Source organism: Daphnia pulex, chromosome 4, assembly GCF_021134715.1.
Source record: "Daphnia pulex isolate KAP4 chromosome 4, ASM2113471v1".
Lineage (NCBI taxonomy): Eukaryota > Metazoa > Arthropoda > Branchiopoda > Diplostraca > Daphniidae > Daphnia > Daphnia pulex.
Window position 1 is genome coordinate 7,428,074 of NC_060020.1, and position 22,878 is coordinate 7,450,951.

General features: G+C 42.8%; 4 protein-coding genes across 6 annotated transcripts; 2 read left to right on the forward strand and 2 right to left on the reverse strand.

The window, feature by feature from the left end:
- Positions 1–2,462: 2,462 nt before the first annotated feature.
- Positions 2,463–3,826, forward strand: LOC124192425 (forkhead box protein L1-like). Its single transcript, XM_046585695.1, has 2 exons — positions 2,463–2,754; positions 2,835–3,826. Exons 1-2 carry the CDS (start codon positions 2,554–2,556, stop codon positions 3,324–3,326), a joined length of 693 nt encoding a protein of 230 aa, XP_046441651.1. The 5' UTR covers positions 2,463–2,553; the 3' UTR covers positions 3,327–3,826.
- Positions 3,827–5,222: 1,396 nt separating this feature from the next.
- On the reverse strand, positions 5,223–7,301 carry LOC124192424 (tRNA-dihydrouridine(20) synthase [NAD(P)+]-like). The gene is made up of 6 exons (XM_046585693.1): positions 6,969–7,301; positions 6,767–6,905; positions 6,362–6,694; positions 6,010–6,297; positions 5,593–5,943; positions 5,223–5,528 (listed from the first exon to the last, which is right to left on the reverse strand). Exons 1-6 carry the CDS (start codon positions 7,126–7,128, stop codon positions 5,420–5,422), a joined length of 1,380 nt encoding a protein of 459 aa, XP_046441649.1. The 5' UTR covers positions 7,129–7,301; the 3' UTR covers positions 5,223–5,419.
- Positions 7,235–9,991, forward strand: LOC124192422 (acid sphingomyelinase-like phosphodiesterase 3b). 2 transcript variants are annotated; one of them, XM_046585689.1, is made up of 11 exons: positions 7,235–7,362; positions 7,488–7,645; positions 7,713–7,959; positions 8,018–8,121; positions 8,189–8,276; positions 8,392–8,485; positions 8,547–8,672; positions 8,749–8,929; positions 8,994–9,111; positions 9,170–9,337; positions 9,408–9,991. In XM_046585689.1, the coding sequence occupies exons 2-11, from the start codon at positions 7,534–7,536 to the stop codon at positions 9,793–9,795; spliced, it is 1,626 nt and encodes a 541-aa protein (XP_046441645.1). In that variant the 5' UTR covers positions 7,235–7,362; positions 7,488–7,533; the 3' UTR covers positions 9,796–9,991. The 2 variants fall into 2 exon arrangements, with proteins under 2 accessions (XP_046441645.1, XP_046441646.1); XM_046585690.1 differs by having other exon boundaries at positions 7,329–7,366.
- Positions 9,992–10,637: 646 nt separating this feature from the next.
- LOC124192423 lies at positions 10,638–22,251 on the reverse strand. Of its 2 annotated transcripts, none has more exons than XM_046585691.1 (5): positions 22,016–22,251; positions 20,482–21,505; positions 16,427–16,618; positions 13,282–13,437; positions 10,638–11,951 (listed from the first exon to the last, which is right to left on the reverse strand). In XM_046585691.1, exons 2-5 carry the CDS (start codon positions 21,018–21,020, stop codon positions 11,498–11,500), a joined length of 1,341 nt encoding a protein of 446 aa, XP_046441647.1. In that variant the 5' UTR covers positions 21,021–21,505; positions 22,016–22,251; the 3' UTR covers positions 10,638–11,497. The 2 variants fall into 2 exon arrangements, with proteins under 2 accessions (XP_046441647.1, XP_046441648.1); XM_046585692.1 differs by lacking the exon at positions 22,016–22,251 and adding an exon at positions 21,670–21,768.
- Positions 22,252–22,878: the final 627 nt, after the last annotated feature.

Here is a 22,878-nt window from a genome sequence, read left to right on the forward strand (position 1 = left end):
AATATTTTTAGATAAACTACCTACTCAAACGCTTGTTAGATGCTGATTAAGATTCACATCAAATTTACTTTTTCAACGCAATGCTTTTTAAGCAGTTCAACGTGCGAATGATTTATAACTTCCATAAAAAAAAGGGAAATTCGAATCTTAAATTGTACCCCCAATTTCACACTATATAACAAAAAAAAAACGAAGCATTTTCAGAGGCCAGTGACATACCAAAGAACTAATCAAATTCACTTATAACAAGAAACTTTCATTAAGAGTTTCGACCGGGCACAAATATTATAATGGCCCGAGTCCCCCCAGTATACCTAGAGAGACTGTCCAGGAATGAATTTGAAGTTCTTTGGGGTATCGAACCCGGGACCCAAAGTGCTCCGTTCACTAGATGATCCCTAAGCTGACTACACCACCGAGCCGATAACAATAAAGTTGTTAACTGCCTAAAAATATCTGACATAAATTACTTTATACTACTAAAAAATATTAAACTTTTACTTGACTGAGCAGTTGATGGGGGTTTTATATTTGTAAACAGTACGGTACATTACGTCGTGTTCTGCCGTTTTCATTTCATTCTAATATGCCTCTCTCTATGCCCAAGTTTTACAAATCTGCGAGAATATACTGATGATAAAGTGAGGAAAGACATTTTTTTGTTGCACTGCTCACTTGGCGTGACTATTGTTTCAGGACAGCGTTCACAAATACTTAAGATTATATAAAAATCGACTGTATGTGTATAGATATTTCTTGAGCATAGCGATTTGCCAGCTGATTGAATTCTGGATGGGGGTCTTGGTTGTGTACACACAGCATTCGTTATGTACACACAGGCACACAGATGCGAGGTATAGGGCGCGGCGAAATACGGTGGTGTTTTCAAACCAAACAGACAGCAAGTTGGAAAATAAACATCTTGGTCCCTCTATGACGTCTTGCTCTCTTTTTTCTACATGTACTCAAAAAGACGCGGCGGCGGCCCTTATTCAGTCATTCTTCGATGCAACAGCTCAGTACTCTTGTTTGGTTTCGATCGACCAACGAGTTCTTTCCGCGTGTTACTCTGTGTAATTAAATTTCTGGAGGCATCTGCATGTGAAGCATATGATATCGCCCGAGTCAATTCTAGGGATGAATTCAGTTGGCAATAATGACACCACAACTCAACTGAATAAAAAAAGGGGGGAGAGACTAAATGCAAATGTTAGTTAGACAGGGTTGGACAGGGTAGACAATTTGTTTGTTGATGGTGTTGATAGAGCAAAGAGAGAAGAAGAGAGTGAAGGGGGAGACAAGTTGGAGAGAAGAAGTAGTGTAGAGTCAGGCTCCACTGGCTGCTGCTGCTGCAGTGTTTATCTTCGTTTGGAACAATCACAACAAATAAACTTGGACGTCTTTCTCTTTCTCCGTTTTAGTATTATTATTCCCGCGCTAAGCAGCAGCCAGCAACGCTTGCGTCTTCAATTCGTCCATAGTCTTTTTGGGACTTGTGGGTGGCCTAACTTCCACTCTGTTGACGACGAATTGACTTGTGAAGAGAAGATCGCTCTCTTTATATTCCATTGTTCCACAGTTCTAAATGCGTTTTCAACAATTTGTTGCGGATCTTTTATTTTCGATTTGAATTTAATAATAACAGGCCTTTTGAACAATGATCGACTATCGACTGATAACAAAGTCTTATTATTTTGAAAGTTTATCGTTTCTTTTCAAAGTTTTCCTTTTGATTTGAGTTGTGTGTCGATAACGGTTTGCTTCATCAGTTAATTAGGCCGACTCGTGAACGATATAATTAAAAGGAAAAGAAGTGGCAGTTGTTTCTTCTTCAAACGGCGTGGGCGGTCACAAATAGTCGACTGGCAGTTATGTACCAAGTTATACGTGTTGCTGTTGTTTTCACTCGTTTCCAGACCTCGGTGTGTTTTGTTGACGATGGAGCTGCTTCTGCCAACAAGCCAGCACCACTTCTCCCGTCCAGATCAAAGAAAAAGAGAGAGAGAAGCTGTTTCGGAAGGAGGAGCTTGGATCTTGACACACGCCCAGTGCCTCTCGAACCTGCCGCTTCCACCTAACAGACAGTCGATGCCGCCGCCGCAGTTTCTTCCGTCGAAATCCTTTCACACGGCGCGCGAACCATTCAAAGTACAGTCCACATTTGTTGACTTCTTCGACTTGACACAGAATTGAAATTATCTGATAATTAACACGAGTCCAAACTTCGTTCAAACACAGGTAGGCGTAATATGTCAGTCAATAACGTCATAGTCTCTTTAAGCTAGCCAGAGTACAAAGCACGTGAATTGATCGTGATTAAATGAATGTTGGGCTTTCCGCGTTTGTTGTTTAATTTGTTCGGACTTTGTTGTTTTTATGAGTTGTTTTGTGAAGGGGGTGTCAGTATCTTATCAGCCCGGGATGTGCTTATTGTTGAGTGACTTCATCGGCAGGCGTGATACTAAAGTTCCTAGGGGAATTTTATTTTTTTTCTCGTCGACATTAAGGTTGCCACGACAATTTGCCCGCTCCATTCTTTTGGGAACCAACAATATGGACGGTTCATCTGCTATTAGTTCACAGCAAACCTTGATGGACTACTTTCGAATTCCGAGCAATCCTTCTGGATGGTTGCCCCAGCAACACTTTGGCTCTTACAGTCCCTTCAGTCGTTACCTTTGGTCAGCAGCAGCGGGTGAAGGTTATCCAGCGCTGGAATTGATTCCCTCGGCGGCCGTAACGGAAAAACCGCCGGTAATAATCCCAACTTTTTATTAATTTTATTTTTAAATCACCAAATGATTAATTGGCTAACCTATTACATGTACGTACAGTATTCCTACATAGCACTAATCGCCATGGCCATTCAATCGGCTACAGACAAGAAAATCACCCTTAATGGCATCTACCAGTTCATCATGGATCGGTTTCCTTACTACCGAGAAAATCGCCAAGGATGGCAAAATTCCATCCGTCACAATCTGAGCCTAAACGATTGTTTCATCAAAGTACCGCGGGAGAAAGGTCGACCGGGCAAGGGCGCATTTTGGACTCTTGACCCGGCCTGTTACGACATGTTCGAGGCCGGAAACTACCGCCGCCGAAAGCGAAAGCCGAGGATGATCCATCCAGCATCGACTCACCCAGCAACGGTGCAACAGCAGTCTCAACTGAATCGGCGTGAGGATAAGTTTGTTTTCAGTATTGAAAATATCCTTCGGCCAGATCCGTTACCCGATCAGCGGGAGAAGATCACGCCTCTCCCACTCGTCTCCTGCTATACGGGACAGCTTGTCAATCACCGCTTCGTCAACTCATTAACATAGTTAGTAATCGGTAGCGACAGAAAGAAAGAGCGAAAAAAAAGAAGAAAAATCAACTTTTTTTTGTCTTCTTTTTGTGTGCAACTTCAAACCAATTAAAGCAACTTTAATTGGTGTAGTAGGCTTTATATTTATGTACATCTTGTGACGTGCTATTCATTAGCGTCTAATTAAAAAATGTCTGCATCTCTCTCCCCCTCTTTCTACGTATTTCCCCTCTTTGATTTATTTCTGAATTACGTAAACGATCGTTATGATATATATATTGGTGTGTGACGAGAAAGATGAAAAACCGGTGAAGCTTATTTGGTGCCTTTGATTTCTAAAATTCGTCAGTTCGTTAGCGATTTTTTTTTCTCCTTTTGTTGTTGAATTGTCTCTCGATCTTTGTCTCTTCATAATTTGACGAATCATTGTGACTGATTGTCTTAAGTTATATAATGAACCCGTCATCTTTTTTTATCCTCTTTCAAGTGGAACAAATACATTGGATTGTCAATCAAGAGAACTTTGAACATTCCATCAGAAAACGCAATATGCATAACGTGATCACAAACACGGCAGCCACTGTCGACAAAGATCGGACCTTGTTTAGAGACTCTCTCTTTCTTATCGAAAACTAAATAATAAATGAAAAAAATAAAATAAACAAGCCTTCAAATATGTTACGCCATAAAGTTCAGATAGATAGTGAGCAACGAAGTAAAGATCACGCAAGCGGATTAAAGGTAAAACCGAAAATACTAATCGAATTCTATAATACAGCAGCAGAGTATATACTATTGTATAGTGTATATCTGTATGGATCTGAGTTGTATCGACGCAAAATAAAGAAAAAGGCAGAGGATCGAAAAAGAGAGAGAAGAAAAAGAACACGTGAAAAAAGTGACGCGGTTACCGCCGCCGACATGTTTTGATGGGTTGATACCAGACGCGCTTCCGCGGCCAGTTTTCAGAGTCCGCGTCGGCACACGCGTCTTGCTCCTGAAGCAAACAAATATACAAAGCTTAGTAGACATCAGTATAACACACATCTTCAGGAAAAGAAAAACCAGCCCGTCCCCCTTGCTGCTCTTGCCTTTCTCTATCTCTTCGCTAAGAGAGGTTTAGTTAGCAAACGAAGTCAAACAACGCGTTTGGGTTAACGAGCTGGAGTCGATAGGTCAACAAACACCCACATTCCGCTCTGCGAAAAAATAGACCCCCTCCTTCTTTCATGGTATTTACACTCATTTAAATCAAATGGCAAGGGGGATATATCTGTACATAGACACTAGTAGGAATTTTTTATCAGGATATTTTTACATGTGATTAAGGCAGACATTGCACAAGAAAAGCGACGGCGTGTCGCAAAATGATTCGGGGTTTCGACAGCAATTTTCCCCTGGCTAAGGAGATAGCCGGCGTAACTGCTGTTTATGTGGAAAACCACATGGTACTGGTTTGTTTAGGTAGAGTCATCGCTGGATGTCCCATCTGCCTTTAGGATTGTATATAAACCACCGAGCGGATGCCTTTCGATGTTTCACGACGGCGCATTCAACTTATTTGTTCAAACAGTGGCGATCGATATTTTTGTTTTTATCCACAACTCCCTCACCTTTACAAACAGCCGGTTGAAAACAAACATTCCTCATGATTGAATTCCCTAGGAATTGTTGAGTTACCCTGCATTGGCTGCATGCTATTTGGTCAAAATAGCAATTAAAAATAAACGCATGATACTGAAAGTAGTACACCAAATTTCAGCAGAGATAAGATTGCACCACCCATGTTTGACATTCGAAATGTTTGCCTAGCGCGTCAATGCGGAGTTGAGCACTTTTCGTCATGCAATATTAAACAATTTGACATTATTGACACAAGACACAAGCATTGAAGCACACTAGAAAGATATGGTTGTTGCACTTATCTCTTGTTTATTGGAACATTCAGTTTTAGCCCGATTTTTCCGGTTCAATTTTTGTCCAACGAGGTTATCAGAGATTACAAGTCGGATAGGTAAAAACCCCTCTTGGGGAGAGGGGAAATACCACAAGTTAGGTTTTTTTTTTTTGAAATTTATTATTCCTTACTGGTCATTGAGTAAGCAAGACCTATTTGGTGGATTGAGGAAATTCATCGATGATATAAGCTGGCAGTAGATTCAAGGCGTGTAAACAAGCCAGGGCCGCCGCCTGTTCGCTGGACCGTTTATTTTTTTCCCTGTTTGATAAAACGAAACTTTATTAAGAGTTAACAAGTGCTAAAACATTTTTTTTTAAGTTACAAGTAACGATTGGCGTATCGTTGGCCTTCCACGACGACGGTTGAAAAAAACAGCTTATCAACTTGTTCTGAGTGATAAAAGGGAAGTTTGCTATGTTGAGCTTTGCAAGCATACTCATGTAGAACAGTCTTAGGCAGAATATGCTTCTGATAAGGTTTTCGAAGTGGAATCATGACTTTGATAACCTCGTTGTCTTCGCAAACCCGACTAAAATAGGTCGACTCGGTTTTGGCCCTTTTGCTCGCCGGTTCCAGATGGCCCATGCTCGGTAATGTCACTTTTAGTTTGAACGATTGTTGCCTAAACTCTTCCCGTTTCTCCTTGTAGTAATCAAAAAGTCCCCAAATTTGACTATAGAAATAAAAAACAATGAAAATTTGTTAAAAACTGAATCGTAAAAATATTACAAAAACTTACTAGATTTCTTCTTCTACTTTTGAATCCAGGAGGCGCTTTCCCATTGGAGTCTCCTGAAGATCTCTCAACATCATTTGAACGCAATACTTGGTATTGGAGAAAACGTTGTCGTATTCGATGCAAAGCTTCAAATATTCCGGGATCACTTCATCAAGCGGCAGTTTACCCGTTGAGCGGAAAACAGAACTGTTGTACTGAGCTGCTCTGGCAATCATCACACTCGATGCGCCGGTTGCCTTGTGGAAACGCAAGATTTGCTCGTACGTTTCGATCTCCTTGGAACCACCACTAATGAAAATTCAGAACAAAATTACTAATCACGCCAATCCAATAAAGAAACTTGGAAGCTTACTTTGCAATAACAGGGATTTTGAGGTTCTCTACTATTGTTTTAATAGCTTCATTATTGTTTGGGTGTTGAGGCCTCTCTTCTTTAGTTCTTCCGTGCACTGCTACTGCAGCAACACCACAGTTTTGAATTATGTTGGCAAGACTAATTGTTTCTTCTATGGTAGGCAGCAGTCGTATCTTGCATGTGATTGGAATTGATGTGTTTGATACTAAATTTGTCAAAATATCTTTAACTTTTTCTGGCTGCTTGAGGAGAGCAGCACCCATTCCTCCTTTTATGGAAAATTCTTTAGGACATCCCATGTTAACATCAAAACCAGCTACATCCTTTTCTCTAAAATGATAAAGATGAATTGAAATGTAGTTCTTTAAACTCATACCAACTTCAATACACTTTATTTCTTACACAAGTTTGGCTACATTAAGGGCTAGTTCAGCTTCACTTGTTCCAACCTGGAAAACTACACGACTGGATTCCTCATTGCAGGTTCTAAACACCACACTTCCATCAAATTCATCAATAAAGTCAACAGTTCCTAGGATTTCTGTAAAATGTAAATAAAAGTCATTTTCAATTCATATTTTTGTGTTTTATAAGCTATTGTTACCATTGACAACTCGTTTAGTTCGAACCATTTTTTTATCAACAATTTCTTCGGTGTAAACAATATCTGCTCCATATCGTAATGCTAACAGACGTAAAGGTAACGTACCCATACGAACCATCGGAGCTAGAATTATTTTATCAACGTAATTCAACCTACTCATTTTCAAATATATACAATGTTCAAAATTTCCACTTGTGTTTGACTTAAATGTTATTTTAACTCATGTCAAATTTACTGTCTCAAGAGACTCGTGTTGTTGCAGACGACCAGTGTTGCCTGGTTGGGATTTTTACGATTTATTCGCCGATTCCGCTTCAATCGATCGGCTTCGAAATGACAAACGTCTGCTTGTCGCGAGTTCATTCCGCCCCCCTACAGATTCCGAGAAGTCACAGTGAGTAATTTTCAGAAATTTGTTTCATTTCAAATAACTGTTCAATGACTTGCTGAGTGTTGAAAGGCACTCAACAACATTTGTTGCTCTTACTTTTATTACCGTGTTTTTGTTTTTATTTCTAGGATCAACTGTCCTATTTTTATTATTCGTGACCTTCCATTGTGTGCTATGGTGATAACCTGGCATCGAGAGTGGGAGTTTAGTTCAGGAACGGTAAAAATATTCTTCACTTTGATCCAGTTCAGCAGCTTTTTTATAAAACTATCAGCAGAACAGCCAGGTATGTTAAAGCATTTCTTGTACGGACTGTTTAATATAAATGTAAATACCTACATTTGAACTCCTAGGTCATTTTTGGCAGCTGACAGATCTTCATTGGGATCAGCGATACAGCACAGATGGAGACCCAGGATCAATGTGCCATGCAAATGAAGAGCACAAGCTGCTCTCATCTGCCAAGTCTGATTCCAGTGATTATATAAGTGCTGGTCAGTATGGGATGTACAGCTGTGATGCCCCTTGGGATCTCATTGAATTTTCAATCAGAGGAATGGCTGAAAACTCTGCTGCTCCCAATTTTATCATTTGGACTGGGTATAATTATTTTGTTTATAAAATCTTTATATAAAATACCTAATTTTTTCTGTCACAGAGACAATACTCCTCACGTCAAAGATCCATCTCCTGACTGGTCAGTGATTTTTTCCTCTCTTCGTAACGTCAGCAACGCAATAAGAAAAAACTTTCCCAACACCAGTAAAGATTATATTTTTGCTACGAAAGAAAAATGTTTAATTTTTGTTTTGGACCAACCATATTTTAGCCCTAATTCCTGTGCTTGGAAATCATGATGTGTTTCCTGAAGACCTTTATCCAGCTGAAGCTGAAGCCTTTTATCACGCATATTTGACGTGAGATACATTTTTTTTTATTGTCTTGGTTTCCTTGAAGTGCATGAATTATTTTGATTCATGCAACTTCACAAAAATGATGAAGTAATGGTAATTTTGATTCCTTTTTAAACAGAGATGGCGGTTGGAACGAACTTTTAGACAAGCAAGCGCAAGAGTCCTTTGGGAAATGCGGATTCTATTCGCTTAACGTAACGCCTGAATTAAAGGTACTGGAAATTTGTTTCTTTTTGCTTATTTTTTCAGTGTTTAGAAAATTTTCGTTATTAGGTTGTCATCCTGAACACAAACTTGTACAATGAACCCAACAATTTGACTCGCAACCAAGACGATCCTTGTGGGCAGCTGAAATGGTTTGAACTTCAACTTGAGGAAGCTCAATCAAAGAAGTCCAAAGTACGTTAATCTAGTTTATTGTTTTGAAGCACATCCGAAATGAGATTGTTAACCTAATTTATTTCATCATTCAAAGGTCCTCATTGCAGCCCATATCCCGCCTGGTTATTTCGAGAGATGGATAGGACCGCCATTTTTTAATCCTGGTCAGAATGATCGCTACGTCCAGCTTATTCAAATTTATGGGGACGTTATTCTAACTCAAGTTTACGGCCATACCCACACCGATTCTTTTCGCATTATTGCCAACAACCAAAGTAATCTCCATCCATCATTGTCTTGTTTCCAAGTGAGAAAATATTAAGCTTTCATTCTAATTAGGCCAAGTGAAAAGTGTAGCCTTCGTATCGCCATCGGTAACACCCTGGCTCCACACGGGTGGGGTCAATCCATCCCTGAGGCTTTACAGCTACGATTCGGACGGAATAAAAGACTATTGGTATGCTAATTTTTCACGTCAATTTTAGGTCAAGTTGTTTTTACCGTTTCTTTTCCAGGCAATATTATTTCAACTTAACCGGAATGGCTGTAAAAACACAGGCAACTCCTCAATGGCAACTACTTTATCAAGCTACAGTTGCTTATGGCGTGAAAGATCTCAGTCCGGCGAACATGTTATCGATCTACCGAGACATGTTGTCAGATCCCAAAGTCTTCGAGCGCTAGTAAGCCATGGGCTTTCTTTTTCTTGCTTGAATAATTCAGACCTCTAACTCTCTTATTTGCTTACCCTAGCTACTTCTTCAACACAGTGGGGCACGTATTTCAGGATTGCGACGCCGCCTGCATTCGAGATCACATCTGCACCATCTCTCACCTGATGGTCAACGACATGAAGTCTTGCCTGGACGGAAAACACGTCCTATTCCGCAATGATCCTACCATGACCGACCATTTTCTGAAAATCGCTCAGCGGGCCAAGGTCGCTGAGAATGGGAGCCTGATTTTGACGTTATTCCTATCGGCGCTGGCATTGATCTGCATTGTGATAGCCACCTCCATTTTCGTCTTACGTCGACGACGAGTCTATAATTCCCGTGTTCGTGCGTCTCAAGAACCGTTGTCACCTCGCCCTCGGCAGTCCGATTATAGTCCCATAATCTCGCAAGATGAAAATGCGTGAAAGTTGTTTGCATTTAATTTTATTATTTTGCATTTTAACTTTTGAAACTTATTTTTTTCTCTTTCAGCTACTGACATATTTTTCTCTTATTTTTAACTTTTTAGCTGTGTAACAACATTTCACCGTGTTTGACGTAAATAGGATTTTGTTCCTGTTTTGTTTCGAAATGAAGATACAAGTGGCCTTTTTTGTTTCACGTTGAATATATTCACTTCTTTCCATTCTCATTTTTAGGTTGTTTCTTTTGCTTCTGGCGTCGGTGGGAAGGGGAAGAGAAGAAAGGGGGTTAAGAGCGAGAGAATACGTGGAAAAAAGGCTGCGATTTCAAAAGTGTTTACATACACGACAGGAGTGGGACGACGACAGAGTCAGAACACGAGCAAGCTATCCTTTCGTTCGGTTGCGGCTTTCTTGGTTTAGCTTTTGTCAAATGGAATCGTGGTCGACACGGCGACATCACTTACTAATGTCATCTGGCGTTGACACGGTCTACATAAATTGGCCAATGGATTTCCAAATAATGGTGGGAGAAGGAAAAGGGGGACAGCACCTTGTGCTCCGTCTTTGAATCAAGTGTTCAAAGATCACCGTGGTGGGATGATGAAACGCCTCTGAACAAAACCGTGTGTGCGTCGTCATAATTAAAGCCCGATCATCCAAACGCAGAAAGCAGCAGGATATCTTTATATGAACCTACAATACGACGATTAAATATAGAAATAATAATATAAAGCAGCGGCAGCAGCAGCAAACCCAAAAGATTTCCATAGAATGGAAACTAAACCCTCCCACAATAAATGGAGAAATAAAAAAACCGGAATACACGCAGACGAAAACATATGTACATCATACACCGATATATTTAGGACGTCGTACAAGTTGTTAAAGTCCCCCGTCACACTGTTTGTTGTCGTCGAAATCCAATGGCCAAGCTTCTCCTTGTTTTTGTTTGTTTTTTAGCTTTTTCATCTCTTGACATTTCACTTCCCTTTCTTCCCCACTCACGAACGAACCGCAGCGTGAGCTATGTACCACAAGTTACACATGTGAATAGAGCATTGTAGCAGTATGTTGAATCGAAGGATTGGGAGTACTAGAGGTTATTGCGGGACAAAGGTTAAATAAAGATAAAGGAGCGAAAGAGTACCGTACGGTTGTGTGTGTACTATTAGCAAATATATGGGCAGGAAACTCGATATTTCTTCGACCCCCCAAAAAGGAAATTCAAAGTTTCTGTTCACTCATAGATGAAAGAAATACAACGGAACTTTTTCTTCTCCTCTTCTTCAACTTCTTCTTCTTCCCCCCTCCACCCTTCTCACGACTTTTAGTCAAAAAAAGATTCCGGAACAGGAATTGTTAAGGGTAAAAACAACTATGGTTGTCTAGTCACCATAGAAGACGATTAGTAATTGTCCCGAATCCGCCATTTGAGAGAGAGAGAAAAAAAAATGAATAAATAATAAAACAAAATATTATGAATCTATAGGAGACACAGACAGAACGGGAGAGAGAGAGGGAGTCTTCATCCAATAGTTGGGCGTCAACCGCGTCAAAAAGTCTTGAGAGATAGAGGGAAAAAACTGATAATAATAATAATAATAATTATGAAAAAAAGGAGCAAACAAGAAAAAGAGAGTCCAACTGAGGCAGCGATAGGAGACGGCCGCGACAGTCAATCAGCACACAACACCGGTGATCATCACTGAATGACGCAACACTGACACTTGGATTTTTTCTTGATCACAACGTGTTCGACTTGACTCTCGCCGGCTACGGGAGCCACGACTCCACGCTGGACTTCGATCGCACCGCTTTCGGCCGCCTCTGCAGCTTTCTTCTCTTGCTCCGTTAAATTGCCGTTGATTCTGCCGCCGTCTGGAGATTCAGCTTTGCTGGTGGGCGGTGACGAAGGGGTAGAAACATTCCGTGGCGGTGATCCGCTCAGCTGGACAGCTTGCTCCGGACTTTGTTGTTGTTGTTGCTGCTGCTCATCATCAACAAAAGTCGGCTGTGATTGTAAAGGGACTCCTTCTTTGTTCTTCAACACTTCAGAGATGGACACCCGTCCGCCTCTAAGCAATTCGACGAGCTCGTCCGCCTCCCGACTTAGATCGCCATCCGGCCGGAATGGATTGTCCTGACCCGATTCCGTGCTGCAAAAATAAAAAAATAACAAACAAGAAACACGTGACATCATTCAGCCTGTTCATCCATCAAGATTCGTTGGGAGGATCCCATTCATTAATTTTATTCCATTAGAGCAGCAGTCTGGAACAAATCAAACATGGCGTTGCACGCGTGTGTGTCCCGCTGGAACCAATCAACAAGACTCGAATCTATTCCAAGCCGTTTGAGTTGACAAAACGGTTTTCTTTTTCTATAATACCAAGTCGTCAAGTCAGAAGCAATTTAAGGATATGGCGCTGCTGTGAGACAGCTAGAGTTCCTAGCGAGACGTAAAAAAGCGGAGGATTAAGTCGTTGCGAGTTTCAACTCGATCTGTACCTGGTCCCATCGGGAAGGCGTAGAACGTAATAGAGTCTGCCTCCGTGGGATCGGTTCATGGCCGGCATTTGTGCTTCTCGGTTGTCAGGGCAGCACTCATTCGATCAATCACAGTGATCAAAACGTTCACGGTCACGGCGTTAACACAGTCCTGCTGCCAGCTGTTTGACGACTGTCATAGAGCAGCGGACACTCCCGACGCCTCCGAAGCAGACGATGGCGTAATCGTCTAAATATAAACTGCCCTCGGCAAGAAAAACTACACACTCGCAAGAGAACTCAACTGGCGGCCCACCCTTCGTCGACGACCCAAGATTTTTGCTAAGGGAAACGACGGGGTCCCCGTTCAAGTACCCAAACACTCGTATACGCGCGTACACACACACACACGCACGCAACAACAGCACAGCAGTAGTCCCCGGGTCTACGTCTAATCCACTCGACAAGGATCACTTTGGTAGTGAACCAATTTTAAATACAGAAATAGACGAAGAAATTTTCGTCTAAATATCGAAAATAAAAACGAGTACAACGATAAGAACGCGTGCGCCGACGTCTCGACGGCAACCGCGTGAGTTGTAGACTGTCTGGCTCGTAGTAGCAGCAGCCCTAGCTTGCCTTGCCCTGCCCTGCCCTCTCCTCCCTCCCTCCTCTATTTCTCTCTTCTCTCTTGTCGATCACGACACACACACACACACACACACACACACACGCGCGCGCCGAGTTCCCTCGGTGTGTTTGTGTTAGTGAGTGACGGAAGCATTTGTTGAATCAAAAAACAAAGCGGATGGAGGCTATTCCGGGATACGTTTATGAAAGCAACTTCCCTATTAAGCTAAAACAATAAGACTAATCGAATCAAATCAAAGTCTAATTTGCAACCAAATTGGCAAATGATGGATGATCGACGGACAAAGTCGACTTTCTTGATGGACAATGACGAATTGCATTTATGTTCGCTCTTTTTGATATATTTACCTGGTTTGTCGGGTGTAATTGAGTTGTTGTTGCTGCGGAGGTGGTTCGGCCATGTCGTCCCACTCCGCATCAGACGCCTCCGGCGATGGTAGCGTCAGCGGTCGTTTGGATTCAAAGTACGTCACTCGGACTTTGGAGGCCGAACGAGCCGATTCACTGCTCAAACAACAAAGAGACAAAGGAAAAAGAAGATTAAATATCGTTTAAACGGTTACATCCTACGTGGGTGACGGTTGTGTCGATCAACAAAAACGGCCAATCAGACTGATCCATCGTGTCACGTAACAGAGTCGTTCGTGTACCCCTCCCTATCAGACATTTTTTTCTTTCCCTTTTCCCATCATACATGCACGCACTCACACACACCCACACCCATAACGGGCTTACTTTAAAGGCGGGTCTGCCGTCTGGTAACTAGCAGTTTCCATGGCAACCGAAAATCGCTTGAACGCTTTATATTTGCCACTGTCACGAAATGCGAAATCACGGAGACGATTCCGGGAGTATTTTGATGTTCACTTTCGCCAGTTTGGTTTCGATGCCAAGGTCGACCACTTAAATATAAACGCGAGTTGCAACAACATCATCCGACCAGCTTTTGTTGTCAGCCTCCGCCAGTGTTCGCAGCTGGCGGAGGTATGAGGGACCTTAGCAGAGAAAGAAAGCTGTGGAGGGATGAGGCAAGCGTGCAGCCTCAAAAAAAGCCCAGCGAGGTCGAATCGTGAATGCGCGCGGACAATCGACAACAAACAACAACCACGACCGGGGATGTGAGAGCACACGGGATCACTACGCTATCTCTTTTTTCTTCTCCGCCTCCGGGGGGGCAGCAGCTCTCTCTACAATATTAGACTTGCTGATGATGGTACTGTACAGCCATCACGTTCGCGGGTTTTCAAGCCCGTTAAGAGAATGAAAAATAAGGCAGCTGATGGCGGAAATACCCAGGAGCCTCCAGAAAAGATGCCACTGCCAGAATCGAAGAAAAATTCTTTTAACTAGAAAAAACAAAAACCAAAAAACAATGAACTTGAAGTTTTTCCCCCGTGCAGAAAACAGGTTTTATTTTCCCGTGTTGCGGACACAGTGATGATGTCCGTGATTTCCTTCGAGAACGCTTGGGGAGCGGATATCATTTGGGGGGGTTGCTTCAATCTATTTATAAACGGCGCTCAACTGTGCCAGGTTGCCGGCCAAAGTACACTTGACCGAAGCAACGAGCCAGCAACTCCTCACGACGCAGTCGATGATATACCAGAAATCAAGGCAAAACGTGGGCGCCGCGACGCGAGCGCATTCTTGGAATTCCTCCAAAATCTCGGTGAAATACTTTGCTCGACAGAGAGAAAACAAAAGATCCAACAGATTTTCATAGAGACAGGGAGAGAGGTAGATTGTTGTTTGAAAAGCGCCGACCAGCAGCTGCTGCTGCTTCTCCTACTGCAATGGCCCTTTCTCTTCATTGCCTTGGATTCCCTGGCTAATGGGATTGCTTTTAAAGGTTTCACATTCGCGAGGTAATGGAATCTCCTGTATAATGTCAACAGTCGTGCCCGCCTTTTGCTGCTCAAAAAATCAACAGACAAATTAGTAGCCCACATCGCATAACACTGGCCTTAAGGAATGCACCCACAGATAGAAGGTTGGTGAATTTGCCAAATGTGACCAAAGAAATTAATGCCGTGCAATCTGTGTGCCATTTTAATTACAAGGTAGCACCAGTGGGTGACCTGGAAATAGAATTGCGAGAGCTGGCTAGTTGCCACCATGAGGCTTATCGACAATCATGACACAAAACAGGAAGAAGAGAACTTTTGCAAACCACAAGCCGATGGGTGACCCTACTTCCTTTCATATAAACCAGCACGCACACTGAATGACAGCACAGTTCCATTGCTTTTAGGTCAGCTGCAGCCGAACAACAGAGCTCAAGGATATTCTTCTTGTGTGGCTTCTGCTTAAGCCAAAGTAACCAAATCATAGAATAACGGGACCTGACTGTGAAGGTATGAAACTATCAAAACAGCATTATTTCACCTTGAACGGGCAATGTGAGTAGAAAAGTTAAGTAGATACACAATTAATAATAGAGCAACTTGTGGATGACTGCTAACGGGTTGGATACCGGGCCGATTGTGTTGTTTACAGACGCCCGGACATGGGTGGGGCCCCTGTATATATAAACAACCGATTTCGAGCCTAGGCCAGGAGAAATGGAAGGAAGCCGAGAAGAAGCGAGATGCAAAATGCACACGTTTTCCTTACCGGTGAGGGGATTCAAGTGGTTGGTAGTACCCGTTTAAACTTGAACAGAGTCGGCTTTGGTGCAACACTACACAACTTTGTCTACGTTAAGCCACGTACGGGAAAAAAAAGAGCCGACGACACGGGCACGAAAGAGGAAAAAAAGAAATAATAACGTCGCTGCAGGCCATACGAGTACAGCGTTGTCGGATGGGGATTAACTGGTTAACCAGTTTCTTTGATGAGAAAAAATCGTGCGTTAGCAGTACCGGCCTCTAGGGGGGATATAAAACCAAGAAATTACCTCGTCACCTTTTATTAGATTACCACTTTTATTTTATTGTCTTATGTATTCTTTTAAATTTAGAGCTAATGAAACTCGTTGAATTACACCCCGTTTTCTATGCAAACTGCCACCTAGTGACTGTGAAATACACTTTCCGTGATTCACGTCGATTCATCACAATCAAAAATGGAAACTTTGGACAGTTTATTTGTATGCATTCAGGGTTTTTTTTCTCTTTCTAAAAGGAGGAAACGCAGTGTTTAATGAGCTCATTCAATAAAGCTATTAAAATGACAGGGTGGGGCGTTTTCTGCAATCTGTTGCTTTTATGGCGAGTCATTTCCCTGCACAAAAGCCGTTCGTGAACGACCTGAGCCGATATAAAAGGTGGCATAGATAGATGGATATAAATGCCGACGTACAGTATCTCGGTGTAAAAAATATCGATCGCCATTCGCCACGTGAAATAGGCACAAGAGAGGAGCGGGCAATAAGTTGCTGACTGATTCCCGCTTTAAAGTTGTGCACTAAAGCGATCACGACAACTTGCCATCAATAAACAGCCTGGGCTCGATTGCGAGTGCGTAGCTGTAAAAACTCAATTGGATTATTTACCTGAGTAGTGCGACAGTCTCTTCGGGTAGCGATTCCGGCACGGAACCAATGACTGACCGCAAATTCTTGCTCTTCACGCTCACGTTTGTCTTATTCCAACCGGATGGCGTGGCAGAAGTTCCCTCATCGCTGTGTGGATTCTCGTAGATGAGGGTCTCGACCATCGATCCCTTTGTGCTTCCAAACGAAACCCTATCTCCAGCAATCGATAATTTCAAGAGTTGGATCAATACAATTTTATCAAAATGAAAGAAACACACATACGTGATTGGCATTACACAACGAGGACAAGGACGACGGGGAATTTCATTATTCCCTTTAACAAAAATTGCTTAAGCGACAAAACCGGTGGCATTTAAAATTCAATCCAACATTTCATTTCATTCAAAAATGGAATATATATAACAGGACCATAAACGAGGAAGGATAAAACTGGTTTCTATTGCACAATCGATTTTTTGATAATAAAATGTCACGCACATGATTTCAATTCCAACAACATCGTGCTTTGTTAAAATGAACAAAGTCTTTCAATTAATTGAAATATACCAGGAAAATTGTTCTTTTTTTTTCTGTTGAATTTATTTGAAAAAATAAAAAAAAAGGTCCGTGTGCTAGTCAAGTCATCGTCCAACAAAACGGACGATGAACACGACTTTTTCTTTTTGTCTCTCGTCATCTTTCGACACGCATCATCCATACGCTTCCTTGCAATGAAAGTCAGCATGATTCGGTCGAATTGCATGAATATATTACACACACTTTGAGAGCTCTACTCTCTCCACATTTTTTCCCCAAAAATAAAAAGAGTAAATAAAAGAAAAAAAAAAGGAAAAAAAAAAATTAGGAATGGTGGGCGGTGTTCCCAAACGAGCCTGCTGAGCTCATGAGGTCATCCAGGAAGTTTAAACATATCCCGCCTTTAATTGTCGGTGTATATACTACGCACGTCATTTTTTATCTGGGAGGAAGATATTTTGGAACTAGTGCGTATTACCAGCAACTTCCCCACAATAACGACCAAAAAATGATCATCGGGTCAGCAGGATATTAAGCTTTTTTTTATGATAGATCGTGGCCTTGTGTACACTTTTATATAGAAGGGATCATATATATGTGTTGTACAGTGTATATATGGAGGCCGGAAATCCACCGCGTGTGTCCCTCTACTGTTATGGATCGTGTGTGTGTGTGTGTGTTTGTGCGTTGCGAACAAACAGAAAACTCGATCTGTTTCAATGTTTTTTCTAGTTGATGGCTACTTGAGAATGGGAACAGTTGGTGGTACGCAGGCCTAATAGAAGGTCGGGTTGATGATTTTTGCCCTCTCTTTCATCATCATCAACAGAGCGGAACCGAAAAATGCGCCGATGATATTTTTTTAATGAAAATCAAAATGAAATTCCTCTCTCTGTTTATCTAATGTGATCAAATATGAATAGAATTTCTCCAGCGATCCTTGGGGCCAGCTAGAATAATGAAGCACATACGACCCCGAAAAATATGATCAAAACCCCCCTTTCAGTGCTGGCTGTTTGAATTGTTTGATGGATGAGCAGGTGGAAAAGATTTCTCCTCCATTTTAACCAGCAGGATCGGTATTTAATGTTCCGGGGAAATAGTATAGCGGCGCCTCCCCGACACTATTTAAAAAGCTGCTGCGCACACACGACCTTCATCTACAGCAGACTCTCTTTTTATTTTATGTGTTGCTGCTGCTGCTGCAGGCCTGCAGCAAGCAGCTCCCCGCGGCTGGAGGCCATTCAAATGGTTTTCACATCACATTGGGACGCCAAAGGAGAGAGAGAAAGGAAAAGAAAAAACCAAACGAGACAGAGAGCCAAAAAATTCTAATTATAAACTTTTCGACAAAAAAATATAGAAAAGGAGCGCTGCTGGAGGACGAGCTGCTGTTCGGAATTGAACCAGCAACTTGACACCCCCTCACGACTCTGGCACATCCACTTTGGATTGTGTTGTCATCGATTCCAACTTTTATTTAAAATTTTAAAATAAGCCAAGTGGGGACTTGAAGTCTTTGTTGTGTCCTATCGCTAAACGCCAGTTGCTCTCAATATCTGATCGAAGCTCAGACTAAAATAAGAGGATCGTAATAATAATGCATTCCCGTCGACTGCCAAAGATAACACGGAGTGAGTGAGTGAGGGCCGTCTCTAGTTTCACGCTGTTCCGCCGTAACCAAAAACAAAACTTATCGCGTTTTTCTTTCAAGTTTCCCTTGTGCTCCTGTCGACTCGATCGACCCATCGATCGATACCTACACGTGGAGGGGGCCACTAACAAAAACACGACCCATAAATCATAGCCTTTTATATATTCTCTTTTAATTTGATAATAAATAGAGAGCCGCCGTGTTCTCAAGCGCTATCTTAATAATAGGATTGTCTCGCCTGGATTACCAATACTAGAATTATAGTATATCGACGAAGAACTACAATAGCAATCTGCCAGTCACGATCAATTCCCGGTCATGCGAGGATGATTTGGAAACGTGTTAGCGAAAATTTCGACAGGTAATTGAAATTCTTTTTTGGCTGGTTATATCCAATTGAAATGCTAATTTATTCGCAGTTCGCAGGCTCTGCGTACCCAACAACAAACTGCCCTGTGAAATCGATACCATAACGAAATGCTCCAGGCTGCTGCGCTGCTGATGCGCCTCGGCGAAACCAGACGGAAGCAGTTATATGTATAATACGGCCGGGGCTGGAAATCGCTGCTGGCCGACGTCGCCGTCGATTCCCCCATCCCCACATGACACACCCTCTCAAACGATTGTGTGTAAGAATAGATAAATCAACAACAACCCCAGCACTCTTTTCATACTTTTTCCCCCTTATAGAGCTCACAGTTGTCACACTCTTTGCAATGAGCGCGCACGTTCCTCCTCCTCGGCTGGTTCTATTCATTCCCTTCCGACTGGATGTTCTTAACTCGAATCTGACATTTTTTTTCTCTCTTCTTCTTCTTCCCCCCCGTTATATTCTGGTCTTTCTCTTCTCTCCCTCCCTCCGACATATACACAACAGTTGACGGATGAGCAAAGTTATCGACGTCGACATTCCAGCTTACCTATGCAGAAATTTCTTTTCTTTCATGTCTGGCCTTCGGCAAATGCGTCGCTTCTAATTTGAAGAATATCCGAAAGGTGTACACAACCAGCACACCCAGCACACACAAGGACACCTCAGCAGCAGCAGAAGTGCAATACAAATTTAGCGACGCTCCTAACTCAAAATGTGAGCCACAACTGACGTCGACACTGATGAGATCAACGTGCGTACAACGCGATGGACAGACAAATGGCTTCTCGACATGCGTGTTAAAATACACATATAAGTCCCGCACGAATCGATATACGGTGACGACTTAATCCTCTCACGCATTAGCAGGTCGTTCAACATTCTTCGATACTTAACGTGCTGCTGGGGTTCTTCCTGGATGGGCATATTGTGACACATTGAGATGAAAGAGAAAGGGACATATAACCTTTATATAAGCGCGTCAACGCCATGGCAACGTAAACTGTTTCAGTAGGCGGTGCACACGTAAACAGATATAGATACGCCGCGCGAGTAACACAAGTTTTGTTTTTTTTCGCCGTATTTTCGGCTTTCTCTTTCGCGTCCGGAACAAATGAGTTCAGCTGGAACGTCGTCGTAGTATACGTAGTAGAGTTCCCCTATGGCACGTGTTCCAAATTGAGACGCTCTCTCTCCTCGTCCTCCTCCCCTTTTTTTGGGTTGTTGTTGTACTACACATGAAGAGCGTTTCATTGTCTCGGCAAAAAGACAACAAGAAAAATCAAAAGAACTCGATTTCCGCAAGGGGTTTGATTAGGGTTTCGTGAGTGAACCAGAAAAGGAGAAATAAAGAGAAAGGCCGACCTCGTTGCGGGTTATATTCCAGCACAGCATTCATCGATCAATAAGTCTTTAAACATAGGGACACTAAAAATCGGTTAACTATCGTCAATAGCCCTGGTCGTATAAATATTCCGTCTTGAGAAAAGGTCTTGTCCAAAAGTTCCATACCTTTTGAGATGGGCTGGCTTGTTGGAGGTCCGGATGATGGATCGTTCCTCTATAGAGGACGGAGTCTGGGCGGCTGACGAGACGGAATTCTCCTCTGCCGTGATGTCGCTCAACGCAACGGAGGGAGCGGAAGCGTCCCCAAAAGAGTGGAGGGTGGTGCTGGATGGGAGCAGAAGAGGTTCGTTGGCCTCAACCTCAACGGAAGAGGACGTCGTATCCATCGTTCCGCCGAGATTTCCTACATCTGCTTCGTCATTCTCCTCAGTCGAAATGATGTTGTTGGTAGAGTTGTTGCTGTTGTCGTTGGGACAGAAAGGCGAAAGCACGACAACGGGATCCGGTTCGTCTGGGCTGCTGCTGGGCATCACGTGTAACCGGTCATCCAATGTTGCCAAAAACTGTACGGTGGCCACCAAGTCTTCCGGCTCCCAGCACTCATCGTAAGTCTCTCCGGATGGATCTTCCCGATGGCCTTCCACTGTGCCTAAAGTGAAACTCTCGGCAGCACAACCGCCGTTGAGAATCACGCCGCTACTCATTCGACACTCGGACGACGCCGGGGACTACACCAGTCACGGGGAAATAAATAAAAACAACAACAGAGCTAATAAAAAAGAAACAACGCAGTTGCTGTTGTTGTTGTTTGTATGATGACGTCACTATCAGCTGATCCGGTTCTCCGGTATCCACGAAACTACAAACACGAAAATTCTTCCCTCCTCCCCCTAGTGGGTTCTCCGCACTCCGGAATCAATGTTTTTCCTTTTACGTTGTAGGAGAAGGGGGGTCGACAAACGCTGTACACTCACACACACACACACACACACACTCGCGGTACCGGATCGATAACGAGAATACAATTCACATCACCCGAACCAGTTCGTGTCAATCTTCAGTCCATCTTCATCCATGAAAAAGATGACGAAGATTAGAGGAAGCAATTGATGGTGAAATGGCCGGATGGTGTCAATTCCGGACTTTGTAGAAGTGAGGGAAATTTTTTTTTCTTTTCGAAAAAAAAAACCTAGTAATTCATTAAGAAGAATTTTATGTTAGCAACGTTACTCTTTTACCAAAAGGGGCCCAGCTGCACTCAGCTGTGTCAATAATAATTTAGAAAAAAGAAAAAGATAAAAGACACGAAAAAGGAGCGCCATCACCAAAAAATGTCCATTTAAAAAGTATCACCACTGCAATGAAACTGGATATGGTACACTTATATAGTTTCAACAGACGTGCGGTCTATTGTGAATGTGCGTGTGTCATCCAACGCGTGCAGCTGCGCAAATGACAATCGTGAGAGTATAAATACATCTACTCATTTTCGTTCGCTTCTTCTGGCGTCGCTCTCTCTCTCTTCCATTTTTTACCTGTGATTCACGCCGGCGTCGGTTGATCCTATCACATTACGAATACCACACAGCGGCTATACATTTACCAGCGATATACGCAGCTAAAAGGCTTTGTCAGCTGGAATGTCTTTTGTTTTCTACGATGTATCAACTTGGAAATATGTGGAAATGAATTTCGTTACCTCCTCCTGGGTGATTTTTCCTAAAGGTGAAAAACACTGGCACTCTTTGAACTATTGGGTCGTGCAAACCGTCGAGTCACGAAAGTCAGCTGTCGCTGAAAATGTGTGTGTTGGCGTTTTGTTGTTGTTGATGTTCCAAATGCTTTTCTCCTTTTGACTTGAAACTGCGGTGGTGGGAGCGCACAGGAGTGAACCTTTTGCACAGACCAATGCCGGTCGGCGTGTGTGCGTTCGAGGTCTCGGCTCTTCACGAGAGATGACGACGGAGCTACACCCTCCATCAAGGCAACCTCGTAGAACCCTCTTGTTGCAGCAGCAGCAGTTTGTTGTGTGTGTGCTGCTACCCAACTTTACTCATTATTACTGATGCTGGAGGGATCCAATCAAACCAGTTGCGTGACTCTTGTTTACCGCGAATTCATCTTCACTGCCCTTGATTGCAATCATCAAAATGTTGGATCCATCAGCATTTGAAAGAGAATCAAATTATAGGCTGCGCGGTGATTTACTGCAGATTCCACGGCTTTGCCTAATGTCATAGGTTGGATCGATTTTTTGTGAGCTGTCGATTATTGTGGGAAGTGAAGGAGGAGGCCTTGTTGTTTCATTGAACGATCACGCGCTCCGCCATGCGCTTGACTCTCGGCTTTTTGTGGGATCCCCATTTTGGCTCAAGAAAGAGCAAGACCTTATTGACGTCAGTTCGCCCATGCGCAGTCGTGACCGTGGACCCTTTTTCTCTCACCGTCACCGACAGCTGACGAAGACCGTCAGGGGGGGGATTATTGACTCCCATCTCAGAAGAAGAGGTGCCTTCTCATCCGCCCGTCTCTCTCTAGCTGCTGCCCTCCAACGTTCCCATT

What these genes read in the sequence shown, in the direction of transcription:
- LOC124192425 (XM_046585695.1), top strand. Translation starts at nt 2,554, where the DNA reads ATGGACGGTTCATCTGCTATTAGTTCACAGCAAACCTTGATGGACTAC. An exon ending in CCGTAACGGAAAAACCGCCG is followed by an intron (nt 2,755 to 2,834) that starts GTAATAATCCCA and finishes ATGTACGTACAG; the next exon opens with TATTCCTACATAGCACTAAT.
- LOC124192424 (XM_046585693.1), bottom strand. Translation starts at nt 7,128, where the DNA reads ATGAGTAGGTTGAATTACGTTGATAAAATAATTCTAGCTCCGATGGTT. An exon ending in AACTAAACGAGTTGTCAATG is followed by an intron (nt 6,906 to 6,968) that starts GTAACAATAGCT and finishes TACATTTTACAG; the next exon opens with AAATCCTAGGAACTGTTGAC. An exon ending in CGATACGCCAATCGTTACTT is followed by an intron (nt 5,529 to 5,592) that starts GTAACTTAAAAA and finishes TTTATCAAACAG; the next exon opens with GGAAAAAAATAAACGGTCCA.
- LOC124192422 (XM_046585689.1), top strand. Translation starts at nt 7,534, where the DNA reads ATGGTGATAACCTGGCATCGAGAGTGGGAGTTTAGTTCAGGAACGGTA. An exon ending in CTCAATCAAAGAAGTCCAAA is followed by an intron (nt 8,673 to 8,748) that starts GTACGTTAATCT and finishes CATCATTCAAAG; the next exon opens with GTCCTCATTGCAGCCCATAT. An exon ending in GACGGAATAAAAGACTATTG is followed by an intron (nt 9,112 to 9,169) that starts GTATGCTAATTT and finishes TTTCTTTTCCAG; the next exon opens with GCAATATTATTTCAACTTAA.
- LOC124192423 (XM_046585691.1), bottom strand. Translation starts at nt 21,020, where the DNA reads ATGAGTAGCGGCGTGATTCTCAACGGCGGTTGTGCTGCCGAGAGTTTC. An exon ending in AAGCCAGCCCATCTCAAAAG is followed by an intron (nt 16,619 to 20,481) that starts GTATGGAACTTT and finishes TGCTGGAGATAG; the next exon opens with GGTTTCGTTTGGAAGCACAA. An exon ending in AATTACACCCGACAAACCAG is followed by an intron (nt 11,952 to 13,281) that starts GTAAATATATCA and finishes TTATTTTTGCAG; the next exon opens with CACGGAATCGGGTCAGGACA.